The 21,035-nt window shown below is 42.9% G+C and overlaps 1 protein-coding gene across 4 annotated transcripts in view; it reads right to left on the reverse strand.

Moving 5' to 3' along the window:
- LOC148024652 (uncharacterized) overlaps positions 1-21,035 on the reverse strand; it is a 287,185-nt gene that overhangs the window by 104,116 nt on the left and 162,034 nt on the right. The window contains exons 5-9 of one of the 4 annotated variants that reach the window (XM_087693734.1): positions 4,799-4,852; positions 4,131-4,367; positions 3,864-3,984; positions 3,650-3,710; positions 3,506-3,547 (exon numbers count right to left, since the gene is read on the reverse strand). In XM_087693734.1, the coding sequence (XP_087549860.1) occupies positions 3,506-3,547; positions 3,650-3,710; positions 3,864-3,984; positions 4,131-4,367; positions 4,799-4,852 (515 nt within the window). Of the gene's footprint in view, positions 1-3,505; positions 3,548-3,649; positions 3,711-3,863; positions 3,988-4,106; positions 4,368-4,798; positions 4,853-21,035 lie in introns of all 4 variants that reach the window. The other 3 variants (XM_087693733.1, XM_087693732.1, XM_087693731.1) reach the window with 3 other exon arrangements.

The raw sequence follows: 21,035 nt of genomic DNA on the forward strand, positions 1-21,035 counted from the left end.
CATGGAGCAACTTGCCCCACCATCTTGGAAAGATGTTGGAGAAGCTGAGTTGCACCACTTGTATAGCGCTTCCCACAATACTTGCATGTCCAATGGTGGGAGTTGGACTTATTTGTGTCCCTCTCCACATGGATATTGCATGCAAATTGAAGGCATCGTACTTCTCACAAGTCATGGTGCCGATGACGAATAAAGAGGCCCGAGAGAGAGAGAGAGAGAGAGAGAGAGAGATGCTTAAGTCTCGACTCTTGAAACCTGAGTCTTGAAAGTTGAAAGGGAGGAAGACTCGAGAGGCCTGAGGGTTGGGGTAAAGTTGAAAGAGCAAGAGTGAGAGAGAGGGAATGGGAGATGAGAATGGTAAATGCTTTGATAGGGTGCAAAATAGAGGGGATGGGAGATGAGATTTGAGAATGGCAAATGCTTCGATAGGGTGTGGGAAAGAGGGGATGGGAGGTGAGATTTGAGAATGACAAATCAGAAGACCATTCAAGAATCAAGATCCAAGAGAGGAAGATGAGAATGGTAACTTGTAAGTGCTTGCTGAATTGGTGTGGAAGCATGGAGCCTTGGATGAGAGGAGCACCTTTTGTAGATGAGAGAAGGGTCAAAGTTTAAAGTTCAAACAGTCAAAGAGAGGAGGAATCCAAAGAGAGGGCTACAAGCTGGAAGGAATCCAAAGAGAGCACCTTTAGCATGGCTGGAATTTGGAAAGTGGGTGGGGTGAGGTATCCAAGGCTTCCCACCCCCCAAAAAGTGCAACAATGTACGAAACGCAAGAAACGCGAGACGTGGAGGCGCAGGGGCATAGGAAACACGGAATGAGGATGTGCAGGCCAAGTGGCCCAAACAAGCTTGTTTTAACGTACGAATTCGTATGAATTCGTACCGTACGATACCATACGGATCGTACCATACGGATTGTTTTGTACCAGTACAAAGGCAACTATGTTGGTAGGATATATGGGATTGTTTAAAACCTTTAACAAGATCCATAAATGTTTCTATTGGAAGGGATTTTGGAAAAATATCAAGGAGTATGTGATGCAGTGCTTACCTTGCCAGCAGAATAAAGATTCAAATTTATTGCCGAGTGGTCTACTTCAACCTTTGCCTACCCCACATGGTAAATGAACTAATATCAACATGGATTTTATTACAGGACTTCCTACCACTAAGCAGGGTTGGAATAGCATTTTGTTTGTGGTTGATCATCTTACAAAATAAGCCCACTTCTTACCTACCAAAGTCCAATATTCAACCAAACAGGTGGCAAATCAATTGGAAGAAATTTTTAGACTTCATAGATTACCTATGAAGATTGTTTCTGACAAGGATTCCAAGTTCATGGGGAATTTTTGGAAAAGTCTATTTACTTCCATAGGTACCAAACTAACTCTAAGTACTACCTACTATCCACAAACAGATGGCCAAACTGAAAGGGTCAATAAATGGCTAGAAATCTACCTCAGACACTTTTGCCATGATACACACAATGCATGGGATCATTGGATTCATCTTGCGGAGTTCTATTACAATAATACTCATCACATGAGTATTGGTATGTGACCATTTGAGACATTGTGTGGATATAAAGTCCAAGTACCTTCAGCATTGTTTCATGACGAAGTGAATCCTCTTGCTCGAGAAAAGTTGGAAAAGATGGAAGCCTTAATGAAGCAATGCAAAGAAAACATTAGGAAGGCACAAGAAACAATGGAATTATATGCGGATGATAAAAAAAGGCATGTGAATTTAGAAGACGGAGAATGGGTATTTTTGAAAGTACCTAAGTCTTGTTATGCTTCTCTCAAGGGTGGACATAATAAGCTTGCTCATCACTATTATGGTCCATATCAAATCACAAAGAAAGTTGGAGATCTTGCTTACCAACTTGATTTACCTTCAACCACACTGTTTTTCATGTGTCTCAACTCAAGAAATACATTGGCCCTAACATACAAGTTCTTGAAAAACTACCTCCTCTTGATGAAAATGGCTTAATCATCTATGAGCCCAAAAGGATTATTGGCAAGAGAGAGGAGGTTCTAAGGAACCGTATTGTTATGGAATATATTGTCAAGTGGAAGGGATTGCCTATGGAAGAATCATCTTGGCAACATGCTTCATATTTTGATCTGTTTCCATGGCTTCTTCAAGAAGATAATTAGTCCATTGCACAGTGGACAGGTCGCTGTTATAATTTTCTGTCATGAAAATAATTGACCTATCGACATCAAAATTGGATTTTGATGATATGGATGGATACCTTATGAAGTATACTTCATTTCTATATCTCGTATGCGTCATTCCAACATTTCTATCCAAAGTTATGGGTCATTTACTATCACTACCCTGTTCAGGACAGCATTGTTTTGAGCTTATTTTGGAGATTCTTTTCAATAGAAAATTATCTTCTTCAATGGACAACTTCAACAAGGATATTCAGCATTGGTCTCTCATTTCTTTACATTTACCATCCACTTGTCCTTTCACTCTTCAAAGTTTTGAGGACAAAACTTTTGGGCAGGGATGGATTGTAATAAAGCAATTTTTCATGCTATCTTAGTTAGGTAATTAGCCTATTTTAAACTGGAATATAAAAAGCAAGAGGGTGCCAATGTAAATTATCTTTTAATCATTTTCACATCTCCACTTCTTGGAGCTTGAAGGTAATTCCTTTCCCACCATTGTAAGGGGTGAGTTCCTTGTAGCAGCTGTCATCAATTGATTCTCAAGCTACCAAGGCTTCAACATCTCTTGTAAATTCTTGGTTGTAAGACATCTTGAATTAAGAAGTGGCAAGCTATGGTTCTCAGCATTTCTTGTTGTTTAGCATTTCTTGTTAGTCTTTGTGTAATTTCCATTGAAGAGGCAACTTTCACTTCAAATATGGAAAAACAAGAGTTCAAGATTCTCCACTTGCACGAGGCTCTACGAGATGGAGCAGACCTATGGCAAGAGTTGTACCTTACGAGTATGTAAGTGTGAGCAGTTGGGCTGAGATGAGATCAACTATTTTCTACCATTTCACATCACCAAAGTACAGCTGGCACCAAGAATGAGAATCCTTGAAATAAAATCCAAGTGAGGATATGGATACATTTCCAAAGAGTTTACAAAATTTCCAACTCATACACTTTTTCTGTCAATACTGATGGCATTATGTCAAAGTTTGTGAATAGCTTGGATAGTTCTAATTTGGAGGCAGGAGCAAGTGTTGGAGTTGGCAACAAGTTACAAGATGAGGGAGAAGTGATGAAAGGGCACCACTGCAACAACAGGTTCAAAGACCAAGGATATGGTCAAATCCCACAATAGTGGGGCAATTCCAAGCATGCACTTCACCATGACAAGACAACACCAGTTGTAAAAAGAGAACATGTGTTTCAAGTGCAAACAGGACAGCAGTCACCAGCATAACAATTTTCAAAAAAGGTAACTTAGAAATGATTGGGTTTTTTGCAACATTTTAATAGAGTAAAAGGAGGTTTCAGATTACAAGCACCTAAAGAAGTTGTCTCCTTTGTCCTGTAAAAACACAGGCTCTCTGAAAATACGAAATCAAAACAAGTCCCCAAGTTTAGCTTTAGCCACAAGCTTCTGGTGCTTTAAAAAAGGATTATTTATAATGTTTAAAATCCAGGAGCACCTTTCAGAAATATCAATGGTGGATGACACATTGTGGCTCTTTCCTTTTAGTTGCACCTTGTCTTCGTCATGCCAGAAGATAGATTTGAGAATTAAGTTTTGTTAGCATATAAAGTAACACGTGCATCCTTAGCCATTTCACACCAACATTACAATGAGAAAAAGACCAAACTTAATAAAATCAAGAGTCTCTTCCAAAGTCCTATTACACATACCTCTACTTTCACGAGCTGGAAGATTGGTTGAAAGCTTTTTTGGTGTAAACTTCACAGAAATGGAGGTGTGTTTTCTTGGTGCCGGTAATACACACATGGGTACATCATCCTTTCTTGCTTTCTGCTGCAATCAGTAGAAGTCAGGGCTTAGGCTAGGCTGTAATCTCAAAAATTACAGATGCAGGGACAATATCTTGACAATTATAGGTGTGAGGACAGTGTGTGTCTTTCATGGATTCAAACCTGAGCTTCTTGTGAGACACGCACCAAAGTGTTTACTGCTGATGAAGGGTTATTTTCAATCACATACCGGTCCTTCCCTGTTAAACTCTTTGTATCCATAACTGTAACAGGATCCACACAATCAGGATACCTTGCATCCTCTTCATCAAACCTTGCATTAGTAGGCCAAGGAGAACAAGCAGCCTCTTCATCTTGATTCAATAATGTCGACTGTGTGTAAGGCTTCTCTTTAAGATCAATGTGCCATGACTGAACCATAACCTATACAAGAGTCAACGGAATCACATCTCCTTCATACATCAAAATAAGTTGTCAAACCCCAAGTCTTCTAGGAGATGGCGGATAATCATATAGCTGATTACATACAAGACCAAGTAAAAATGTGCTTCCTTATCCTAAAATTAGCTTAGCGCATGACATCATCTAGCTGTAAAATCACAATAAGGTTGACACATGCTGTCACATCCAATGTCAGATGTGCATGAATGCTTCTAAACAGCAGACGATTATGTTCCTGATCAGATACAAGACATCGTTGTAGTACTCATACATGAGAACAAGCAAGCACTATACATTGCATCTACCTTGTTATTCGACAGAAAAATTCAATACTAATCTGCTTCAATGACTTTAAAGCAAGCAGAATATATGCCCATGTTTAACTGCACAGTTTTCAACTGATTGTCACTTACTCTTTCTTGTTGCAGTTCGTCTTCTTTCCGTGCTTCCACAAGCTTTCGCTTGGCCTGGAGAAATATCAGAAGAAAGCACAATATTCAAGATGGTGTTAGATTACGTTGCAACATAAAATGAAAAGTCTTAGCTACATCACAAGTATTACTGTCACATCAGTAGCATTGAAGACATGGTCTCTTCCCTATGTGTATGGAGAAAATTACCAGATTTCAAATGTTGGGAAAAAGACCTTACAATAAACCATAATTGATCAGAATTTTATTTTGGAGAGGTGCCAACAAGCCCAGCCTTTGCTATTTTATGTAGTTTTTGTCTTCCATGTGGCCTGCACGCTCTTTCTAAAGCTTAGAACACTATAAACTTCTTTTAACAAGAAAACAACATTCCATGCCAAGGTTTGTATGCTTGGTTTTTCATTTAAGCATTTTTGTCTTGGAAGCCAGCCTGGGATCATTCTGCTTCAATCCATCATTGTGTTTATTCTCTCTTGGCTGCCCACTCTTATCTGCACCTCTGTTCCATCATGATATCAGAGCACAGTGCCTTTCCTTCCCATTGAAGCTTCTGGGAAGATGATCACTTGCTGTTCATGGCTAACCTTGAAGCTTCCTGGAAGATGATCATGGAGCATCTCAGTCCAGACCTGCAATTCTCACCATAGAAGTCTTCACATGTGATTGTGCTTGTTGGTGCAGCAGTGTTCAGCACCTCCTGTGCCTCCATTAACTGTACATGGCAGCAGATAGCTGTGTTTTGGAGATTTTCAGGCATGCCCCTGCTCCTGGCAGCCCAATAGAAGCATTGGCATTGGAAGACACTGACACTCAAGGTGGTACAGTCGGAAGAGCTAGAGGCGTCTATCATCAGGAGTTTTAAGCATACAACTGTGTAGATTGTGGTGAGTGGGGCTGTGGTAGCATTTATAGCAAGAAGCCTCAGAGATGAAGGGTGACATGTATCATGTATGCTCTACCGACCAATCTGCCAATAGAAGTATTGAAATTGAAAGAAATAAATATAGAACCAGTAGCACAGCAATAAGCCCAGCTCAAGTGGGGTTACCCAGAAGAAAAAGGCTAAGCCCATGAGGGCTTGATTCAAGCAAGCAATTTTACATCAACCAGTGTGTGTCCTCATTCTGAGGAAGTTGAAGAGCTGGATGTGGTGTCACTGAACAAAAATGGAAAAACAGGGCCCAAGGAATAGTCAAGAAAAGCTAGACAACAGCCAACTGTTGAGCTCCCGCTCTTACGTAACAGTATTCAGTCTTCCTCATTGGATAGCAGTTGTATGTTCACAGCATGCATCTTCTAGGAGTTGAATTTGGAAGTTGACAACTAGGGGTGGATTGGGTTCTGGAATAACTGCTCATTAAAAGCATTTAAGGCAACAACTACCCAAAGAGTAAATGGTCTCAATAAAAGGCCATCTTTGTGCCCAAGGGTCTTACATATTTTTTCCAAGTCCTAACCATATCCAGTCTGTTAGGTTAGGGTACAACAACACATACACACTCACAGTGAACAAGTAAACAGCAAGAGAGAAGAGGGTACTAGAAGGTCACATCCATTATGTGAGAATGAATGAAAGTACAACCCCTAAGGTACCAAGTAAAACACCCACTGACGGGTGTTCACATAAGGAAAAAACACTTCTCCAACTAGAAGGTAAAAAGTGCCAGTGAGATAAGGGAGCGTTCACACTAGAACTTAGGAAGAACATGATAAGTGTAACAAAACCCCCTCGAGTGAATAATGTGAACATATGTAGGGAATATGCAAATCAATCCCCAAACGGTATCAAGCCAAGAGCCTTGCGAATGGCTTTGAACTTATCTCTAGAGAGATCTTTCGTAAACAGATCTGCCAAGTTGTCCTGTGTAGAGACATAAACCAACTCAATCTCCCCTACATAGAGCCTCTCTCTGACATAATGATAATGCACCTCAATGTGCTTAGTGCGAGCATGAAAAACTATCCTTGCAAACATCATGGCACCCTGATTGTCAATGTAGATAGGAGTGGGTGATTGGTGTCCCACACTAAGATTGACCAAAAGGCGTTTGAGCCATACACATTCCAATGTAGCTGTAAATGCTACCCTATATTCAGCTTCACAACTAGATGTGGTCATTGTAGACTACTTCTTGCTTAGCCAAGAAATGCATAAATCACCAAGTATGAAACAATTGCCACTAGTGGATACCCTTGTGTCAAAAGAACTAGGCCAATCATTGTCTGTAAAACATACAAGCAAAGAGAAATGCCTTTGGGATGGAAAGGCCCAATGTTTGAGTGTCTTTGAGATAACGAAAGACATGTTTAACTACTTGCCAGTGTGTAGTACCAGGGCTGTACAAAAAATGTGCCAACTAAGAGACCCAAACTGAATATCCGGCTGTGTATTACACAAGTACAATAAACAGCCAACAGCCTCTTCATAAAGAGAAGCATCAAAAGGTTCTCATGTATCCTCAAGTGTAAACTTGTGGCTTGTCTCGACAAGAGTAGAGATAGGTTTCCAGTCTTGTATCTGAAAACACTCAAGAAGCTGCCTAATGTACTTAGTCTGCTACAAAATAATGCCCCCCTCAACTATAGTAAACTGTATGCCAAGGTAGTAGTGCAAGTAGCCAAGATCTATCACATTAAAAGCATGCTGCAACTCAGCTTTTAAATTTGAAATATGTATCTCATGAGGTCCAATCAACAGCATGTCATCCACATAAAGAATGAGAATCAAGAGGCTATCCCCATCTTTGCGCACATAAAATGTGCTTTCAATGTGTGAATTACTAAAGCCAAGAGCAATCAAGTATGCATGTATCTTCTCATACCATTTCCTAGGTGCCTACTTTAAACCATAGATAGCCTTATGCAAATGGTACACTTTTCTTTTTGACCCTTTCTAAACAAAGTTAGAAGGTTGAGTGACATAAACCTCCTCATGAATATTACCATTTAGAAAAGCAGTCTTCACATCCAATTGATGCACATGCCAATCATAATGAGCAGCCAAAGCAATGGCAATGTTAATGGTGGCCATATGTAAAGTAGGTGCAAACATCTCATCATAGTCAATCCCATCTGGTTGGGCATAACCTTTGGCAAAATGACGCACCTTGTAGAGATCAATACTACCTCTAGATCTGCCTATCAATTTGTAAACCCACTTAGTGCCTATAGCATGCTTGCCAACACGCAAGTCATATAACTCCCATATGCCATTTTCATCAATCGAGTTTAACTATGATTGCATAGCTGCCATCCAATGTTTGTTTTGTAAAGTATCATATAAAGAAACGAGTTCTTCATTGCATGCTATAGCTACAAGTGCCAGCACAATCAAGTTACCCTGTGCATGGTAAGTGGCTCCTCTAGTTCTACAAGGAAAAGGAATAGGCTGTTTGCTGTCTTGTAATGTAACTTTTGCTTCCTGAATAGCAACCCTCTCATCGACCACTTCATAATCAGCAATGCCTTGATCAATGGGCTGAAAATCACACTACTATTCAACATGTATTTGATGTCCCCAAATTTTATGCTTCACAGCGGCACTACACACGAACAAGACAAATTTAAAAGGCTAAATGTTGATCAAGGCTTGGGAGCTTATTATTTTAATGTAAAATAGTGTTGCATGGTAGGTGAAAATTTTGTGAAGAGGCTGTCAGGTCATTTAATGCTAATGATTATGTGGCACACGCTATCGCGGGTGATTGTTGGTATGCATGCAGTTGTCAGTAACCTGCGAGAGCAATTGATGTGGCTTGTGGGGTTATTGAGGCAGAAGCAGAACCACGTGCACAGTAGATCGACTTTTGACAAACAGCAAATGCACAACAAGGTGGTTGCATGCATGACAAGGCAAGGCACAACTGTATGGCAGATTGTGGAGACCACGTCGTGTGGGGTGTAGGGCTGCAAATGACCAGCAATCATGTTGCATGTGGAGTCAATCTCAACGGAGACAATGTGCAGGCTGTCGATGAAGACACACAGCAACAAGCAACCGAGCAAAGGTGGCACACAGACTAAGAAGAAAGAGAGCAGCCAAGCTCGAGGCTCAACGGTGGCTATGGTGGCGTGCGACCAAGATGGTGTCAAAAGATGACATACCAGCAAGATAGTAGGGTTTGCGGGGAGGAACACAGAGTGAACTCGGCAAACATGGAGAAGAGAAGATAAGAGAGAAGAAACTCTGATGAATGAAATGATGAAAGTCTGAATCATGGAGTGAATGTGATACAAGGGAACAAGGGTGCCGTAGCACAAGGAAGATGATGAAGACAGCCACAAACCACGAATCACAATGTCCTCCTGAACGGGGTGTGAGAGCAGTGGAGAAGCTAGGGAGAAGAGGTGACAGACTGAATGAATCAGTCATGAGGAATGAATGAGAGAGTGGCCTATAAATAGGCACAGTCCGTCCAGGATACCGCCCCTTTTTGGGGCTACAAACCCTAAACCCAAAAATGCAAACTGTGGGTAAAGGGTGCAGGGTTTCTCAACACCCCCTCTCAAGCCCAAAAAGGGGAAGAAGAGAAGAGTGGGATGAAGATGGAATGCTACATGCTGAAGAGTGCTCATGCAGTAGGTGCCACTTGGACAGTGTCCCTCGTAGGGAAATTTTTCACTTGCCCAAGCGCCCCAATACAAAGATGATGAGAACATGCAATGCATAGGAGAAATGTTGGACTTTGTGTGGTCCTAAGAACCATAAGGATATGCCTGTACTCGATCTCGGGAGGTGGCTCCATGTTGACGAAGTGTCCAAGGTAAGAAGAGAAGAGGAGGAAGAAGATGTAGAGATTCCCTAAGATCCGAGATTTCCACCAGAAAGGGAACCTGCAGTAAGGAACAATAGGCAGAGTGAACTGGAAAACCCGAAACTCAAACTCGGGAGAGAAGCCACTAGCTCCGTGCATCCATGATGGAAGGAATACGAAGGCCTCATCACCAAGTCGTACCTCCCCAGTCTTGATCTAGGTGGTACTTGAAGATCCTGGGTATCAGTAGAAGAGATGAATGGTCGAAATCAACCACCCCAAGAAAGTAAAGGATGGGTAAAGAACTTCATATGGAGTAGGTTTTCCCTCTAAGATGGAAGGTGGAGGGGCCCCCGCTGAAGTCGAAGAAGAAGTAGATGCCCCCTTTGAGGACAAAGAAATAACATCCCCCTCTGAATCCCCCTCTAAAGTAGATAGGGAATCCAAAAACTCATGGATCACGGACTCGGAAAAGTCTAATGACAAAGGAAGTGCCGCCGGTCGTGTCGAAGAAGGTATCTAGGGTGCCAAAGAGCTCCCAGAGGTAGCCTCTCGAACCTGAGTAGTCGAGGGTGGGGAAGGATGGAGGTCAGAATGAGCAAGAGGTGGGCAACAGTCGTTGTCTCTCAATGGAGCGGACTGGGTAGCCAAACAAGAGGAAGGAGTCAACCAGTCACTCTCTCTCGAAGGAGCGGATTGATGAGAAGACAATATCAAACAATCACTATCTCTCGATGGAGCGGACTGCAGATCTATAGGTCGTGGAAGCCACTATACCTAAAAATAAGTGGGAGAAGACTGCCGCTGGCATTGCGACGATCTCCAGGAGATCGTAGCGCCAATCGATCCTCCATGTGCTCGAAAGGACTTAGTGCGCATCGAATGCGTCTTATTGCCTTGAGCATAGTACTTTGATAGCCGACGCAAAACGTTCTCTATGGCCCAGAAAGGAGAGGTGGCACAAGGAGTGCCTGGTGGAAGATGCATATACTCTGGGGGGGTGGGGAGCAAAGGTCGAAGGTAGCAAGCATCGGTGGTGTGTCCGGTGATGCCACAGTAGAAACACCCAGTAGTCTGGTCATCTGTTGGTAAAAAAGCCATGGATACCAGTGCGCCTTGCTGAAGAAGGAAGACGTCAGCCACCATGAACCAGGAACCACAATGTCCATCTCAAGGGGTATGAGGACAGTGTGAAGCACGAACCGCAATGTCCGCCTCTTCAAAGGGTGGGAGGGTAGTGGAAGGGCTGAAAGTGAGCTGCTATGGGAGGAGAATACGACCAACAGTAAGAGGTTGCAACCAATAGACAAACGCAAGTGAGGAGAGAGAGAGACTAAAAACGAAGGTGAGGAGAGAGAGACCAAAAACGTAGGTTTCAGGAGAGAGAAAGACTCAAAACGCAAGAAAAACCAGCAGCAATAGTCAATATGTTGAAATCAGCTCTAAATAGTGTATAGTAGGCTGGAAATAGGTGCCAGTCTGTTCTAGACAGCAATGGCCAGCTTGGATTGTGATATCCTCTGCATCCGGGGTGTGGACAGCAAGCTAAAATACCTGAAATCTGCAAAAACGAGATTGTTTTCTGATTGGAGAGTTATCAACAACAATCGCTCTGCTATAAACAGCTGCAAACTGCGGGTGGAAGACTGGAAATAGGTGCCAAACTGTAGATGACAGCAACGGACAACTGAGACTGCGATGTCCTCTACGAAAGGGGTGTGGGCAGCAAGCTAAAAACACCTGAAACCTACAAAAACGAGATTTTGATGCAACGGAAGAAGAGAAGTGGATGCCGAACCCACCACCGATCTTTGCCTTCACTGGAGTGGAGGATCTTTGCCGTTGTTTGAGCAAATCCAACTCTGTTACCATGTCACTGGAGAAGAGAAGAGAAGAGAGAAGAAACTCTGATGAATGGAATGATGAAAGTCTGAATCATGGAGTGAATTTGATGCAAGGGAACAAGGGCGCCGTAGCACAAGGAAGATGATGAAGGCAGCCACGAACCACAAATCACAATGTCCTCCTAAAAGGGGGTGTGAGGGCAGTGGAGAGGCTAGAGAGAAGAGGTGACGGACTAAATGAATCAGACATGAGGAATGAATGAAAGAATGGCCCATAACTAGGAAAAGTTAGTCTAGGATGGCACCCCTTTTTGGGGTTGCAAAACCTAAACGCAAAACGCAACAACGCAAACTGTGGGTAAAGGGTGAAGGGTTTCTCAACAGGTGGCAGCTAAGAAGAGGTATGGCTCGATACCACTATTAGGTTAAGGTATAGCAACACGCACATACACACGCACACACTCACAGTGAACAGCAACAGAGAAGAGAGTACTGGAAGGCCACATCCACTATGTGAGAATGAATGAAAGTACAATCCCTAAAGTACTAAGTACTGCACCCACCGACGGGTGTTCACACGGGAGAAAAACCCTTCTCCAGCTAGGAGGTCAAAAGTGCCTGTGAGATAAGGGAGCGTTCACACTAGAACTTATGAGGAACATAATAAGGGAAACACTATCTAATTATATCCTGCCTAACATGCATAAGATGGTGCCTCCAAGCTCTACTGGAAAGGTGGTAGCGCCTGGGGATTGAACCCATGTAGACCAGACCTGTGAATATCAGCACCCCATGTCCCTATTTGGTACTAGTTGTCACAAGGACTCAAAGGCTAGTCTAGAATAGTTGTCTTTGGGAATCTCCCATACTCAATGTAGACAGCACACTCTCAAACAAGGCCTCCATCACAATAGGTGCAGCTCTAACATTGTGTATACAATGGTGTGTGGGATCAAGGCCTTGCTCCTGATCATATGCAAGATCATCATCACTGAGAGGCTGCTCTCACACCTGCCATCCATCATGGCACTCCTTAATCCCCTATGTGGGCTCTAACCCTATAGTAGTCTCCATCGTGTAAAGATATGCTAGCATTTGCAGTAAGGTACAAACACAACTAAAATACAAAAACTCAAACAAAAATGCAAAACATAAAAATAGGGAAGAAGAATAGGATCTGATAAATAATGAATGAATGAACAAGATGATAAAATATTATACTCAAGGAGCAGAGATGGTGAACAACCATTGACACTCACAGGAGCAGGCTGAGGAAGAGTGCCAGAGAGTGACATCCTCCATGTTCAAATCCCAAGTGCAGCAATACCACCAAATCTAATGAAGATGCAGCCAAGTAGAGCTGAGGGTGATGAAACACAGCAGATGAGATATGACTAAAGATCTGATGCAGAATGTTTTAAAACTGTAAAATGACCTGCTGTAGATGCAAACGGCAGATCAGCCTGAGGTAAGAGACAAAATACAGCTAGCCTGGTCAAAATGCAGGGCTGTATGCAGTCGCCAGAGGTAGAGAACAGATCACAGCTTGGCAGAATGACTGAAAATGCAGCTCTCTCTGATGTCACCTGCTGGAAACAGGTGGGAGCACCGACAAATCAGGTCGTCTGGCTCCAGAACCAGCAGCTGGACAGGTCGCTTGATGTGGATGAGTGCTCAAGTTGCTGGTAACCGGGTCGTAACAAGCAATTCAGGGTGAAATTTCCTGTGAGCAGCACAAAACTGTTAGTAGAGAGCTGATAATAATGATGGTATAACATTGGATGCAAAAGATGGTGAAAGGGATGACCAAGGATGAGGAGTAGTGTGCAAATCCCTTTATGGTAACGGTTGGGCCCAGAAGATGACTCATGTGTTGAACACCTATTGGAAGCATTTTTGGGGCTGTTTCATGTGAGAGTTGGAGTAGATCGAAGCTCCAGCTGAGAGTGGAGTAGACAATGTGGAGAGTGGAAGCACGACACCCAATGCAATAGACTGAAAGTGTAAGATGAAAGTACAAGGTACAACCCTTAAACCTTAGGGTTGTAAGAGGGTGTTCACACCCAAAGTGTGTGCAACACGATAAGTGCCCGAAAATGTGTAACATAGGCACATAAAATAAAGAGAATAAATCTAGGGGAAAAAACCTCTCATACGGAGAGTAAAAAGTGCCCCAATGTCCTACTGAGATCATCGACACTCCTCTGTGAGCGTAGACGTGAGTGAAACCCAACAAAGCCCCCTGGAGTGAAGAGTGATCAAATTACAAGGGTCATCCGCCACCAAAGAAGATCAAATTTAAAGCATTGCGAAATGCTTCAAATTTGTCACGAGGAAAAGCTTTGGTGAAGATGTCTGCCACATTACTGGTGGTAGGACAATAGACAAGGCCGATATCTCCAGCATGTAGCCTCTCTCTGACAAAGTGATAATGGATCTCAATGTGTTTCGTGCGTGCATGAAACACTGAGTTCCATGCCACTGCAAAGGCACTCTGAGTGTTAGTGAACAAAGAAGTAGGCTACGTGACAGATACATCCAAATCAATTAGCAAGCGTCTAAGACATACACATTCAACTATGGTAGTGAAAGCTGCCTTGTATTCAACTTCACATGACGATGTGGCAACAGTGGACTGTTTCTTACTAAGCTAAGATATGCAAGGTGTGCCAAGAAAGAAACAATTGCTACTAGTGGAGTGATGAGAATCATAATAACCAGCCCAATCAGAATCACTGTAAGCATGTAAGTGCAGTGGTCTCCCCTTGGCATAAAGCAATCCAAGAGATCTAGTACCCTCCAAGTAACGGAAAACATGCTTGGCAGCTTGCCAATGTGATATACGTGGCTGATGCATATATCTACTCACGGCTGAAGCTGCAAACTGTATGTCTGGCCTAGTGTTGCACAAGTAGATAAGGCATCCAACTGCTGGAGCAAATGTATATATATCAAACAAGTCACTATCATCATGCAATGACAACTTCAATCCAAGTTCCATTGGTGTACGCACTGGCTTGCAATCTTATAAGCCAAACCTCTCAAGAAGTTTACCAATGTATCTTAACTGTGATAAACCGATACCTCTAGCATCATGAATGAATTGAATGCCCAAGTAATAATGCAAAGACTCCAAGTCTAACATCTCAAAAATTTGCTGCAAATTTTGTTTAAATGTTGAAATCTGATCAACATGTGTCTCTGTAAGCAAAAGGCCATCAACATATAGACAAATGATCAGCATAGATCCCCCCTCTTTACATACATAAAGAGTAGACTCTGATGAGCTGTTTATGAACCCTTGGTTGAATAAAAAAGCATCAATCTTTGAGTACCAAGCACTAGGAGCTTGTTTCAAGCCATATAAAGCCTTTTTCAGCTTACAAACCAACTGTTCGGATCCCTCTACTGCAAAACCAATGGGCTACTATACATATACTTCTTCATGAAGTTCCCCATGTAAAAATGCAATCTTTATATCTAACTGATGCACAGTCCATCCATAATGGGCAGCCAAAGCAATTATAGACCTAATGGTAGTCATGCAGAAGGTAGGAGCAAATGTCTCCTAATAGTCAATGCATTTCTTCTGTGCATTTCCCCTTGCCACAAGCCTAGCTTTATATTTGTCAATGGATCCATCTGCATTCCTTTTCAGCTTGTAGACCCATTTTGTTCCAATGGCTTTCTTCCCAATAGGCAAAGACACTAAATCCCATGTTTGATTCTTAATGATGGAATCAAATTCAACTTGCATTGCTGCCATCCAATGCGCACTATGTTGTGCATCCTCAAAACATTCAAGCTCCTCATCATCAATTGTATTTGCTGCCATTACAAACTCCATGGTATGTGCATTATCATGCATACGAGCTTGCCTTCTAGTACAACCAGCCATCGGAGCATCCAAATGACTATCTTTCATGGTCTATAAATACCATCTAGGTATTTGTCTTGCCTCCTGACTGTGCACAAGCTCTTGCTAAATTTCAGATTCAGCACTTAGCTGAATATTCAGATCAGCCATCGGCTAATTTTCTGCATTATCCAATGGAGCAACTGGCTAAACATTAAGTTCACTTTTGCTGAAACTCCAGCTGAATCACCAAATGAAATGGGCAACAGCCCTTCAAATGTAGCACTGGCAGCCTGATAAGTGTCAAAACCAGCAAGGGATAATTCTGATTTTTCGTTGAAAAGTACATCCCTACTGACAAATACCTTTCTAGAGACAGGATCATATAATCTATATCCTTTACTCTCACTGTTGTACCCCACAAAAATGCATTTGACAACCTTGTTATCCAACTCTTTTCTAAGTACCTTGGGAATGTGTGCATATGCAAGACACCCAAAAGTACGAAAGTGCCCAACATAAGGTTTCTGGCTATTCCAAGCCTCAAAAGGCGTGATATTCTTTAACGCTTTGGTGGGGCATCGGTCAAAACATGGCAAGTACACATAACGGCTTCCATCCAAAAACTATTTGGTAAGCTCTTTGCTTTCAATATACATCTAGCCATCTCCATGAGTGACCAATTCTTCCTCTTTTTAATCCCATTTTGCTCTGGAGTATAAGCAGTAGTGAGCTAATGAACAATGCCCTTCTGCTTCAAAAAATAATTTAGCATAGAGGACATGTATTCCCACCCTCCATCCAAACGGAGAGTCTTTACCCTGCAACCAGATTGGTTCTCAACAAGTGCTACAAAAGCCAAAAATGCATCACACTTCTAACTTTTTCACTAAAGAATAGTCCCAATAGAAGCGAGTAAAGTCATCAATAAAAGTCACAAAATAGTAGCATCCACCCAATGACTTTTTCTGCATGGGGCCACATACATCTGAGTGCACTAACTGTAACCTAGTTGTGGCTCTAAAGGCAACATCACGAGGAAACGAAAACCAATGCATTTTTCCCAAAGTACATCCCTCGTATAAGTGCTCAAGAGGTCTCTCCAAGAGAGGTAATCCATCAAACATCTATGTGCGCTGTAAAAGCATCAAGCTACCATAGTGTACATGCCCCATACAAGCATGCCATAACTCTGCCTAAAATATAGCAGAAGTAAGAGTGGATGCTAAATAGGCTGACTGATCAACTGAAAGAGCATCCAACTCGTATAACCCATGACATAGAGTGCCAGTCAAGACCAAAGTTGTGTGTTCCTTATCTCGCACCATGCATCTGTCATCATCGTGCAAACCACACCATGCCAAAGAAGAAACAGATAACAAATTATTCTTTATACATGGCACAAACAAAGCATCCTATAGGCGGAGAATAGAGCCATCAATGGTTGTGAGCACAATCTCCCCAATACCTCTAATAGGGTATGATGCATTGTTGGCACACTGTACAGACTTGCCAACTAGGGCTGCACCAACAAAAGCAAGCAAATCTCTACAAGATGTGATGTACCTAGAAGCACCACTATCAAAAAACCATGTGACTGCATCCTCAGTAAAGCTAAATGCTCTATTAGCCCAAGAAGAGTCATAATTGCATGTATAAAAACATTAGTCCTCCTTGTCTGCAACAAAGGATGCTCACTCAATAGCAATTAAAGGAGCATCAGAAACAGACATCCCTGACTCCTTTTTCTTCTCCTTGGCTATGCGCTTTCTACACTCAGTGATGTAGTGGCTTAGCTTCTTGCAAAAATGGCATTTGCCCTTCTTGGCTTGCGTACCCCCTTGTTTCTTATTACCCTGTGAAGTGCCTGAAGTCCCAGAGCCTTTTGCTTGACTGCCCTTGCCCTTCTGTCGAGCCATAAAAGCCTGCTCGGAGGCTATAACATCCATTATTTCTTCTTGTTTACTCCTCTAAGAGCAGACTGACCAGCTGAAGGAAAATAAGTGGCTGTGGGAAAATCCTCATGGTGAGGTTCAAGGCCGTATGAAAGGCCAAGTACAAGAGCAGCAATGAATTCAATGTAGTAGATATCATCTGTGCATCTGAGTAATACTCATCAACATTCATAAGCTGCTCACGCAAGTCCTGAATTTTATTTAGGTGATCCTGCATAGAACCACCCTCATCCATCTTCACTGTCTCAAGCTCTTTCTTCAAGAAAGATACGGGCCTCATTCTTACCAGCAAACATCTGCTCCAAGGTCAGCCAAGCTTCTCGTGAAGAAGCTACAGACCAAATGTGAGGGATAATAGACCGCTGAATTGCCAATGCAATCAGTGACAAAGCCTGTGCATCCCGTGTATCCCATGCCTTTTGTGCTGCTGATCTTTGGGGAAGTGGCTGAAGTGGAGCAAGTTGAACAAGCTGAGTTGCCCGTTGTCTACATCTTCCTAGAGGAATAGTAGCATGAGCCACAACTTCAAGCCTAACTTCTTCATCGCTGACATAGTCCCAAGATTCTTCGCAATCATCATGATGAACGACCAGAGTGAATAGTTGTTACCATCCAACATGTCCTCCTTGGATACATAGGTAAATACATCACCTCCCTAATTTGCCATGATAAACAATGCTAAAAAGAGCAAAACAGCAAAGTCCTAGCTAGACCAACCTGGAAATCTCAAATTTTCCAGAAATTGCAGCAAGTAATTTGCTGCAATTGGCAAATTGAAGTACACCCTCTCAAAATTGTCTGAAGTGCACACAGTTCAAGGTGCAGTAAATGCTCAGAAACACTGTAGAAACAAAAGCCCCAAAACTTCTTGCCCCAAAATGCTCAAAAACAGTCTATTTCAAACTGAAACTGCTCTACCTATACCAATGTCTTCACAAAACCCAAAAGCCCCAAAATTCTTGACTTATTTTCCAAGAAAATTCTGCATTAATCGTGCCCAAGACACTTATCGAGACTGCTTGTTCCTGCCCGGGCAAAAGCCCCTTCCCAGAGATGAATCTGGAATAAAAAAGTAATTTTCTTTTTTTAAAAATGTACTTGGCGCAGGAACCAGTGGCGTGAGCAGCTGGTCGCAATCAAGTTGTTGGCAGACTGGGGACTGGCAACCAGATAGGCCAGATGGCACTAGCGGCTGGGCAATGAGGCTGCAGGGGCTGCGCTGGACACAGGAGCACAGGCAGCGACCGTCGGGCACAGGGTGGCACAGGCGAGCAGCACTGGTCACAGGCGGGATGGAGGAGACAGGTGGTGTAGGGCACAGGCAGGTGATGAACGGCTCAGGCAGGCGACACAGGGCACAATGAGATGCAGGCGGGCGGCTCTGTCCACAGGCGGGCAGCACTGGCCACAGGCCAGATAGGCACCGATAGGTACAGGAAGGCGGCACTGGTCAGAGGCAGTGGCGCAACTGGTGGCTTAGCTGGCGCAAAGCAGAGCTACAGGCCTTGGTGCTAGCGCTACCTGGAGCTGTAGGTCGCTAGCTAGCGGGAGCTAACTGTTCCAGCTGAAGGGGCAGTTCCACAAGGGCTGAACTGAGCTGTACTCTGAGAGCAGACTGAGTTGTACTCTGTTCTGATACCAAATGTGAGAGTTGGAGTGGATCGAAGCTCCAGCTGAGAGTGGAGTAGACAATGTGGAGAGTGGAAGCACGACACCCAATGCAATAGACTAAAAGTGTAAGATGACAACCCTTAAACCTTAGGGTTGTAAGAGGGTGTTCACACCCGGAGTGTGTGCAACACGATAAGTGCCTAAAAATGTGTAACATAGACACATGAAATAAAGAGAATAAATCTAGGGGGAAAAAACCTCTCGTACAGAGAGTAAAATGTGCCCCAGTGTCCTACTAAGATCACCGACACTCCTCTGTGAGTGTAGGCATGAGTAGCTAATGTAAAGAAGTTTTGATGTCTCAAAAGCCCCTGTTAGGCCCAACAAGGGAGGCCAAAGGAGACTGAGGAGACAGCTCAGCCCTCACCCAAAAGGTCTTGCCCCAAAGAGACGAAAGCATCAGGCCAAGGGTGTCACATTGTCACTCCACACTGCCCAAGGACCTAGCAAGATCATAGAGGTGATGGATATCTTCTTTTGAGTCACCCAATCGAATGGCACTTAATCTTTCATTTTTTTTGTAATGGACACGAGCTCCTTAGTTCATACAAAAGTAAGAATCAATAATATACAACCATAGTCAAGGGTTTCAATGTAGAGGTATCGATAAGGTAAATGGTGATAGCATATGTAATTTGGGTGGTAGCTGCTCAAGAACGTAGGTGAGTTGTGCTCACATAAGCTTGGCTCAATGAGGTAAAAGGGAATCATCCTACACAATGTATGGGTTTTACCCATGGATGAGTGTTTTCTTTCGCAAGTTTTCACCCGACCAAGGTACCCAACATGTACCAAAAATGCTAACGCAAAGGAGTAATGCATAAGGTGCATGCTCATGCATCAAGGTGCCACTTGGACACTTCTCTATTTACTTGCCCAAGCACCCTTCTACAAGAATGAAAAATGTAATGACACGCAATGATGTATGCAATGAAAGAGAGTAGATACAAGGTTGATGTCAAAGACAAGAAGACAATGTCAAAACCAATGTGTCAGAGAAGCAACCATCATGGTAGCAACAAAGACATGCCTAAAACTCTGCCTCAAGAGAGCAAGCCTCCATGCCAAACGAAGGATGAAGGGCTCAGCCAAGAGAGATCATGGAGCCATCATGGAACGACCAACTAGCTATGTCTCAACCCTAGTATAGGACTGGTGAAAACTTGCAATACTAGTCCTTACTTGAAATACAAAACCCAGCATTTAAGTACCAAAAGAGATCAGAACCATTTATTGGTGCTTCATGTTGAGAAACTTTGATGCTAAGCTAAGAAAAGAACCAAAGCTAAGCTAAGTAGTGAGTTAAATGTAATAAAAAGAGTAAGTAGATGAATGAGTAGATAAGAAAATAAATGTGTGCGGCGAAAGATGAATGAAAACCTTAAAGGTAGGTAGGCTAAAGGACAAGTAGCCTATGGATCTAACTCAAAGAGCATAAGAAGCTAAGAGTAGAAGTGCTACTACGCTAGCCTAATGATATGTCAATCTAGTGTATCCTAACTTCTAAGGGGCCTAGAGCCTAAGGGTGTGTACACCATCACGCATGTCCTTGAACACGTCTCTACCAAGAAAAATCATGGGTTGGGGGAGAAATCGATTTGATTGTGGCTACATTAAAAGCCCTCATAAGAGTAGCTAGATGAGCCTATGATGAGAAGTCTAATGTGCTTGGTGCGCAAGACCAATCACCCAAACCTACAGTTGTCCTAAAAGGTGCTAGTGGTGGGGGCTCTCCATATGCCATGTCCAACAGTGCAGCACTAAGATGGGCGGGTACCAAGAAGAACAAGAGTGGTAGGTGTAGGTGCTAGAGGACCCCCTCTTTGCTATCTAGGGGGAGTACCCCTATGGGTGTAGTCATGGTTTATTGTGGAGAAGTTCTAGGTGGACAGCCCTAGGCCTTGTTACAACACTCCTCATCTACCTAACATAGGTACTCACACCGAATGCATTATCTATTCTTTTCAAGTGAGTGCTAGCAAATTGGTGAACTGTCTTTGGTTGTCTCTAGAGAAGGGTACTATCTTTTCTATGACTTGCCTTCCCTTCTTGATAGTTCTTGCCACCTCTAGATTTCCCCTTTGAAGAAGAGGATAGCAAAGCCCTCTCCGAATTGAGCAGTATGGGGGAGATCTTTTT

The sequence above is a fragment of the Lygodium microphyllum genome, chromosome 15 (genome assembly GCF_053477565.2).
Source record: "Lygodium microphyllum isolate KBCC chromosome 15, Lygodium_microphyllum_v1.1.10, whole genome shotgun sequence".
NCBI classification, from domain to species: domain Eukaryota; kingdom Viridiplantae; phylum Streptophyta; class Polypodiopsida; order Schizaeales; family Lygodiaceae; genus Lygodium; species Lygodium microphyllum.